Raw genomic sequence first — 9,317 nt, forward strand, 5'->3', positions numbered from 1 at the left:
AGGTGTAATGTATTCTAAGTTGCTTCAGAAGTATTGCAAGTATTACGTACAACAATAAAAAAATATGTGCATTGACATAAAAAAGGAAATTTACTTTTGGTACTTAAGTACTTTTAAAAGCAAGTACTTCTGTACTTTTACTTAAGTAAAAATCTGTCTTTACAACTTTTACTTGTAATGGAGTAATATTTGACCAGCAGTATCTGTACTTTCACTCAAGTAATGGAGTTGAGTACTTTGTCCGCCTCTGTATATATATATATATATAGAGAGAGAGAGAGAGAGAGTTTACATATTGCAATTCTGACTTTTTTCTGCAGAATTGCATGATACAAACTCGCATTTCAGACTTTTCTCAGAATTGCTAGATTTAAATTCACAATTCTGAGAAAGAAAATCACAAACTCGCAATTTAGATTGTTTCAGAGTTTATATTGCGAAATTGCGAATTTGTTTCTTGCAATTCTCGCAATTCTGAAAAAAAAAGTCACAGTTGCGAGAATTGCAAGAAAAAAAAGTCAGAATTGCAAGATACAAACTTGCATTTGCAGGGAAAAAACTCAGAATTGCGTGTTTTTATCACACAAAAAAAAAGGTCAGAATTGTGATGTGTAAACTCGCAATTGCGAGAAAAATAGTCAGAATTACGAGATAAAAACTCACAATTACCTTTTTTATTTAGTGGCGGAAACTGGCTTCCATATTTAAAGGGATAATGAAAATTAAAAATGACATTTTATGTCTGTGGGTAAATAAATGATGGCAGCATGTTCATTTTTGCATGAACTTTCCCTCTAAAGCTACATTTAAATGATTTACATTTAACCTTTAACTCCAATCACAGCTGGATTAAAGTGTTGCCAAACTGGCCCCTGTCCTGCCTGAGTCTGAATACTGTTCACCAGATTTTACAGAAATACTGTTTCCCTGCGTTCCTGTAAGATCCCGCTCAATCTTGCTTTCATTCACTCAGTTCATTCTACTCAACGGTGCTGCGCTCAACTGGAATATTAGGTTTCTCCACTAAAATGAGCTCTGCCTGCTACAGACCTATCAGAGAGCCGGCAGAAAGCTGGGACTAAAAGAGAAACGATAATCGAAAGAAAACTCGCCGTTTGGGCGAGATGAGAATGGGACGTCCACCTGTGTACGCTCTCACGAGCCCCGGCTAAAGATCGGAGGCGTGCAAAGGTCAAATCATCCATAAGTCACGAGAAGCATCGAGGACAGCTGATGTAAGGAGAGACAGACGCTCTTCTGAAACAATCTTGCTGCGCCTCGCACCTCAGACGTAATGAGTTCATTCAGAGGAGATGAACCTCAGCCTGCTGTGTTACACATGAAATTGCTCCAGAGGAAAGAGGGAGAAAGATTAAGAGAGAGGGAAAGAAAGAATTGAGCGAGAAATGAATGCTACGTAACAAAATCATCAGAATGGAAAGATGCATAGATGCATGACTGCTGTCTGTTTTCTAAGCAAGAGAAAATATGCAAGAGAAAAAAAGAGAGTTGCAATTAACCATTATTTTGATAAGCAACACATCTGTCAATATTTTTTTTTCAATTAACCTGCTTTTTAAAAAGCTGAATTTTATTTATTTTTATTAACAACATTTATATATTATTTGTCATTATTGTATATATTAATATTATTAATTTTTATTTATTAGCTAAAATGGCTTTTTTTTTTTACCAATAGCATTTAAATAAAAAATTAAATAATAAAATGTAATAAAAAAAATTTCAAATAGAATTTTTAGCAATTGCTTTTGGAAATTACTTTTTTTTAAACATATAAAAAAATTCAACGTAACACATCCCGCATTGTTCGTGTTACAGACATAAATAACAATACAAATCGTATTAAATAGAGCTGTTTTATTACTTTTCCAAGCGATCAGACTTCTAGAATCTACTAGATTTTTGTCTGGTGGAAAAACCCACCCACAGACTTCCATTGAAGGAAGAACAAAAGCCATATCATATCTGAAAATTTAAAACATTTAGAATGAAAAAACAATCACAGCTCAAGAGATTTGAGCTTTCAAAAGATATAAATGTCAAAAAGAACCAGAATCAAGAAGCTATTTTAAAACCATGGAGAAATTTCCAGGATGTGCAGTATTTCTCGACAGGCGGTGTGAAGGTGAACGTGTCTGTCATAGAGTAAAAGTCACCTCTTAGTAAATTAGAATAATAAATGCGGCTGACACTCCAATCTGTGAGGGTCACGCTGAATCAGTTCAACTCTTCAGTCACACAATTTCTAGATAACATTTTTATTTATTAGCTCAAATGGAACAAGTTTGGGGTCAGGATTTTTTTTTAAACAATATCATTTAAATTTGGAAAAATTCAAATTTATAAATTCAAATTATATTTTTTAGCAATTGTTTTTTTAGCAATTGTAAAATTTTATTTTAAGTATAAAAAATTATATGTAACTTGTTTTACAAATTTTGTGTTACAGACCTAAATGATACTTCAAATCATAATAGAGCTGTTTTATTACTAAGTGATCAGACTTTATTATCCACCTGATGTATGTTAATGAATTATTTTTTTCAGAATAAAAAAAAAAATCTTGCATCTGAAAATTTAAAACATTTAGAATGAAAAAACAATCACAGCTCAAGAGATTTGAGCTTTCAAAAGATATAAATGTCAAAAAGAATCAGAATCAAGAAGCTATTTTAAAACCATGGAGAAATTTCCAGGATGTGCAGCATTTCTCGACAGGCAGTGTGAAGGTGAACGTGTCTGTCATAGAGTAAAAGTCACCTCTTAGTAAATTAGAATAATAAATGCGGCTGACACTCCAATCTGTGAGGGTCACGCTGAATCAGTTCAACTCTTCAGTCACACAATTTCTAGATAAGACTAATGGAAGAGCAGCCCTGCCAATCTTAATATCCTACCCTGCTGGGAAAAAAACACAGAACTCTGCTTAACATAAGATCAGACTGGTCCTCTCAACTACTCACTCAAAGGTACATTACTTTCCTTGCCCTTTTAATTAAGTGCACACACACCTCATCAGCCTCGTACACACACACACACACAAGAACTCGCACAATTCCACAAATTCAATTGTCTCAATGTGTCTTTGTCTTAAATCAATAATTCACCCAGTAAATTAACAGCAAATTCGACTCATGCACTATACTGTATTCCAGGTTATCTATTCATTCAAAAACCATGCACTGTATCCAGATAATTGAATCAGTGAGCTTAACTCGAGAAACTAACCTATCTGATTTGATTTGTTTACTTAGCCCTCTGGTGCTGTTCAGTTTTTTTTTTTTTACCTAAAAATGTAACGTTTAGTTTTTATTTTTATTTTTTACTTCATCGGAATGTTACGAAACCTGGTAAAGGTTTAGCCACTTGCTATTTTGACATACAAAAATCATGGATATGATTTGAAAAGATTAAATGATCCTTAACAAAATATTCACACTCGTACTGTTCGTGGTCAAAAATGACCGCATTGCAAATGAATGGGTGAATGAATGAATTCATCTAGTGGAAACATTTGGTGCTGCGCCCAAACTAAATCTTACCAAAAGCTAATTTTTAAGATATCAAATTCAAATTTGGAACACAACTTGTGTAGATTTTTGGCTTTGGTTTTCACGCAGTTTCAGAGTAATACATGTTTTGGAATATATATATATATATATATATATATATATATTTCATATCAAATTTAAAAACAGTATTTTTGTGATTTTGTAAAATATAGTAATACATTTAATAAATTTATTTTACATTTTAATTTCACTTTTCTAATCTGAAAAGTGTCTTCTTTAAAAAGAGATCACTCTTAAGTCTGTGTCCATAAATATATTAAAATGTAGTACCATAAAATCCCCTAAAATGTAAAAAAAAAAAAATCCAACTAAAATTAGCACATTCATTTCATTGAGAAAAAAAAACAGTAATTTTTGACTGTCACGTGAGCACCACCAAGGGTTAATCAACTGGTTTATTTCAATGGACTAACTCAAAAGATATGGTTCTCAAGTTCAACTAAAGGACAAGATTATGATTGAATTATTATTTACATTTCTTCAGAGTACTTAGTATATAATGCACGAGTCATTTAGACTACTCTTTAGGTTTTTTTAAAGAACTGGTTCAAAAGAACTGCTTCATGCTTTATGAATCGAACTGATATGGACCTCAGGTTCAACTAAAGGACAAGATTATGAGTGAATTATAATTCACTGAATTTCTAAATTAATATAGTATGTACTTAGCATAGTGCATGAGTGATTTAGACTACTTTTATTGTGCTCTTTTGTCCTTTTTGGAGCATGGCAGTCATGAACAGAACTATTTTTAGTTGTTTATTTTGGTCATTCTTTGTGTTCATAGCTTCTATCTCTCTGGTTAAATTCTCATTTGATGACAAGTAGGCGGGTTTTGGCATGCCATATCTTGCCATCCCATCATGCCATGTTCAGACTGGCTACTTCTCAGCTGGGAGGGGGTACTCTCTCACCTGCAACCCATCACCCGACCTGCAAATGTGCCCTCTTGAGCTCCCCAAGTGCACAATAACACATTAATAGAACATTAAGGATTCACTGGAGCACAGTTTTACGGTGGATATTTATAGCAGACGGTGCCTGGTGCTGACGTCAGGACTAATGCCATACGGTTCTCCCCTCCCTTCCTCACACAGGGTGATTAATGAGGAGCCGCTCACTATACAGAACATCACAGTCCACTGGAGTCTCCCTGTTTAACACAGTCGGTCGCACCAGCAGACAGCTGAGTCCAAATATCATGCAGTTTCATCATTCATTTTTCTGTCGTTCCCTTTCAGAATGCCGCAATGATGGGATTTATGTGTCTGACGTCCAGGTAAAATCCGTTCGGGATACATGGATTGGTATGGATTAGGATGGTTTACTTGATTGCTGTGGGAGTGAGGTTTATGACTTTGAAAAATTTACATCCTTATGAACAAATGTTAAAATATAAGTATTGGATGTGATTTGGATTTTTAAAATAAAATAAATAATAAAATAAAATAAAAATTATTAGTATGGTCAAGAAACATTATTAACAAACTAAAAAATTATTAGTATGTTTTTTTTTTAGCAATGATGCATTACATTTTTCATACTCACAGTAAAGACTTTTACATTGTTAAAAAATATTTTCAAATAAATGCTGAAAAATCCTGAAGAAAAAATGTATCATAGTTTCCAAAAAAAAATAAAAAATTCTACCGATAATAATAAAAAAAAAATGTTATTTGAGCATATTAAATGATTTCTGAAGTTATATGTCAGTGGAGTAATGGCTGCTAAAAATTCAGCTTTGCCATCAAAGGAATAAATTACATTTTAAAAGCTGAACAGGTATTATATCTCGTGCTTCAGATTACAAAATTCTGGAAAAAAAATCATGGCCTTCTGACTAAATAAAGATGTCAAAAGCCTGTATAAATGGCAGCACAACTAGCCACCCTAGACAATCCACAAAATTTTTTATAAAATAAGATTTTCAAGAATAACACCACAATCTGGCGACAGACAGAGCACATATTCTCTTAAAAATAAACTGTATGGCCACTTCTTATCAAGAGCCATTTGCTGTATAGGGTTCTTGAGTTGCTATTCTCAAAAATAAAGGTTCATGATGTTACATTTTAAGGTTCTCTTATCATCACATTGGTTCTTTAGTTCTTTAAAGCACCAAAAGGTTTTCTAAACTAGAATGTAAAAACTTCTTAGCAGGGTTTAAATAGGTTATCCTATGGCTTTGTGATCTAAAAGCATTTTAGTTACAGCTGGAACCTTCAGTTTTGAGAGCGTGTTCTATCACTACTGAGATGCCTGCTGTAATCTGAAATAGAAGTATTGGTTAGACACCATTGCTCCTAAACTAATCAATAATCCTATCTAGGCCTGCCAGCTGTGCTTATGAGTGGAAAACACATGCACAAACCACTTTATGTGACAAAATCACTGCATAATTCCTGCTAACAGAGCATGACCATTCACCCAGTTTCACTCTAAAGTGCTTTTAGATAGCAGCTGGTAAAGGAAAAGTACTTTTTAATAAAAGCAGTTAACGCAGAACCAGCATCGATTGATCGAGAGCAGATATCGGCCCATGCTGATTGATCGATTCACCCCAAGGTGTAAGTAAGTGTATGATTCCCTCCAAACCTGATGGCGGTTTTCTCCATGGCATCAGGACTGTCGACAGAGGGCAGGTCATCAGCTAGAATCTCCTCCGGGCTCCGCGGGTCAATCAGGATACCCCGTTTGTCCTTGTCCTTGATCCCGATGCCTGCTGTGATGGCGTTCCACAAAGCATTCTGGGACTTGGAACCTGATGCAACAATCAGAGATCAAAAGCTCAGAGGGGTGTAGATGACAGAATGCAGGACGCTAACGTCACGGCAGTGAGAGAAACAGACAGAGATAGAGAGAGATAGAAAGACAAAGGAAGAGAAACACTTCTTGCCAGTTTCCTGCAGTCAAGGGGTGAAGGTTTGCCTGGTAAGCCACATGATATTAATGCTCAAGTGATTGGGTTAAATAAATATTTCCACAACTGAGTGCCCATGAGCAAAGATGACAGGATGCAGGTCACATATTTTCAGAGTCTATCCTAGCCTTGAGATGGCACAGAGACAATGTGAATGATTTCTAACAGCTCTCACTGCTGTTATGATTACAGATCGGTGTGTTTGATCAACGGAGACTGTCAAATTTAGTGTGTCACCCTGTTTCCTCACTGCACAGGAAACAATTTTAAAGCAACAGTTTCAATCATGTATTTGATTGCACATACTCACGTGCGAATCGTGCCAGAGGTCTCGCACTGCTCTCTCCGGTTTCATTCGCCACTGTGGAGAGAAAGAACGAAACACACAGATGGATGAGTGATGTAGAGCTTTCTTCAGCAATCACGATGACTCACCAGAAAGCGGCTTTCTCACCACAAATCTCAAGTTTGCTCTCAGACAGATTTTTCGCAAACAGTCATGAAAGTATGAAATTACTTTTCAGTTTTATGTGAAAATCAATGTTGTTGTTTACCTGATTCCAGCATGCCATAAACGAAACACAAATAACTTCACTCAGTGTCGTCTGCATTTCACTCACGAATATGGTAATGTGATAATGATAAAGTAGATGCATTTTTGTTTCATTTACACAATACAAGGGTGGAATCATGTAGGATTTGGGCATTTGTCCGCAATGAGAGGCAGATGAAAATGAGAAAATAAGGAAATCATAAATGAAATCTAAACTGTTTTTCATGAACATGGCTAACTGAAACTTCTGAAGTCGGTTTCACATAATCCAGTATTCTCACAACGTCTCAAACTGTGCTAAGATTAGCCAAGATGCTATGCCATCCACATTCATTTTATACCTATACACAACGACTATCATATTTACTTAACCTCTTATTTTAGAATAAACAACTGAAAGCAGAGTTGACATGAAACATAACTGAAATCATCTTTAAAGCTATGAATGAGAAACAAAATAGTTCTCTACAGAACAGAAAAAAGGAAGCAGTTTTGTGCTGTTTGATTTATAGTGAATAAAAAAATCAAGGTCACAGAGAAATGTGTCTTACACACGTGTGACACCACAGTTCTCCTATAAATGCAGACATAAATCCTGCTCTGGTTTAAACGCTTGTCAGGGGCTGAGGGGACATCAGCCATTAGGTTTTTCTGTGTCTACATTAAGAGTTTCTGCTGAAAAAAGCTGCTTGTTAAACTCTGCTGTTGCTTTTATGCTTCTGAGCAATAAAACTGTCAAACAGGCTCAGGATGGATGAGTAGATGAAGACGTTTGAGGTCAAAGACACAACACACAGCTGTTTTGTTTACATAGAGAAAGTGCACTGCTGTAAAAACTGAACAGACAGCTCCCCCTACAGGCCATCTAACGACACTGATAAGAATTACATTGATAAGAACTGACCGAGTACTGTTTACGGAATCCACAAGAGGTTTAGAACCCCTAATAACAAAACAGGAGGTTACTGACATTTAGAAACATGTAAGATTAGCAGCTACCAGACTGAACCTGTGGATAAGTGGCGTCTGATTTGTGAGTGATTGGTCGTTTTTAATGATTCATTTGAACCGAATCGTGAATCGTTTGTGAAATCACCCAGATGTGAGAGAGGATGTTTTAAGATTCAGAACAAAAGAAAAATTCAAAACAAAAGGGGGTTAAATACACATTGTATTAAATATAAAAATGTAATGAACAAAGATACATAATCCTAATAAAAAGAAAAAAAAAATCTTAGTTTCAGCTTTTCTGGTTAATAGGCCTACCATCATAATTTATATAATTTAATCCCTATACAAATGTTATTAGAAAATAACAGAAATGAGGCTCCTGATTATTAAATTTACACGTATGAAAGTGTAATGTAACTAATATAAGATCGATATAAAGTTAATTTAATTTTTCCAATAAAATATATAAAATACATTTTATTTGTAATATTTCCAAATATAGGATTTATATTTCATGTTTTGTTTTTTTTTAACATTTGTATTTCAGTTTCGTTTATTTATTTCCAGTCAATTTAGTGCTTCAGCTTATTTTAGTGATGCCACGACAACATTTCTAATTTTCGTTTAGTTGTTTCTTATCTAATATATTTTATTTCAGCTTTATTACAATTAACACATTTTTTGCAATAGATTTAGTTTTAGTTAATAGCATCAACCCTGGTGCTATGGGGAATTCTTTTACAAGTTGAACATAAATAGCCATTTAAAGGAATGAAAGACAGTAAGAAATACAGAGAAATGATGAACCTTTGAGAATCACACAGGTGAATAAAAGAGCTTAAAGAAAAAACCATTACATGAAAAAAGACAGAGCGAGTGAGAGAGAGACGTGAGGTTGTTAAGAGGGGACTGCAGGTCCGCGGGGGGCACAGGGGTAATGAGAGGGAAATCAGAGAGGAGCCTTTAGCACGGCGAGTTCGTCAGGCTGCTGAGTGTCCAACGAGTCAGTACTCAGGAGAAGAGGAAGGACTCTTCATTAGCGATAATGACTCCCCCTGGGCAGCTCACACTACTCCTCTAATGTGCTGACGACAGAAAGGCCCCCAGCGAGGGCCGCACGCTATCACCCATGCCTCCCCTGCCAGGTAACCAGCAAAGACCCCTTTCAATCTGCCCCTCTGGATCCCCATACAGTACATATAGTACATATGTACATATATATGTATGTATGTGTATTTCTGTATAAATAAATCATTAAAAAATTATATACATTTACTAGTTAATATTGATTCTTTATATA

The 9,317-nt window shown here is 35.1% G+C and overlaps 1 protein-coding gene across 1 annotated transcript in view; it reads right to left on the minus strand.

The window, feature by feature from the left end:
* The window catches only part of LOC107712805 (calcium/calmodulin-dependent 3',5'-cyclic nucleotide phosphodiesterase 1C-like), a 91,720-nt gene that overhangs the window by 74,454 nt on the left and 7,949 nt on the right, over positions 1–9,317 (minus strand). Inside the window, exons 2-3 of the mRNA XM_016518138.1 lie at positions 6,824–6,874; positions 6,189–6,354 (exon numbers count right to left, since the gene is read on the minus strand). Of these exons, the coding sequence (XP_016373624.1) occupies positions 6,189–6,354; positions 6,824–6,874 (217 nt within the window). The remainder of the gene's footprint in view (positions 1–6,188; positions 6,355–6,823; positions 6,875–9,317) is intronic.

The sequence above is a fragment of the Sinocyclocheilus rhinocerous genome, unplaced genomic scaffold (genome assembly GCF_001515625.1).
Source record: "Sinocyclocheilus rhinocerous isolate Xijiao unplaced genomic scaffold, SAMN03320098_v1.1 scaffold1740, whole genome shotgun sequence".
NCBI classification, from domain to species: Eukaryota; Metazoa; Chordata; class Actinopteri; order Cypriniformes; family Cyprinidae; genus Sinocyclocheilus; species Sinocyclocheilus rhinocerous.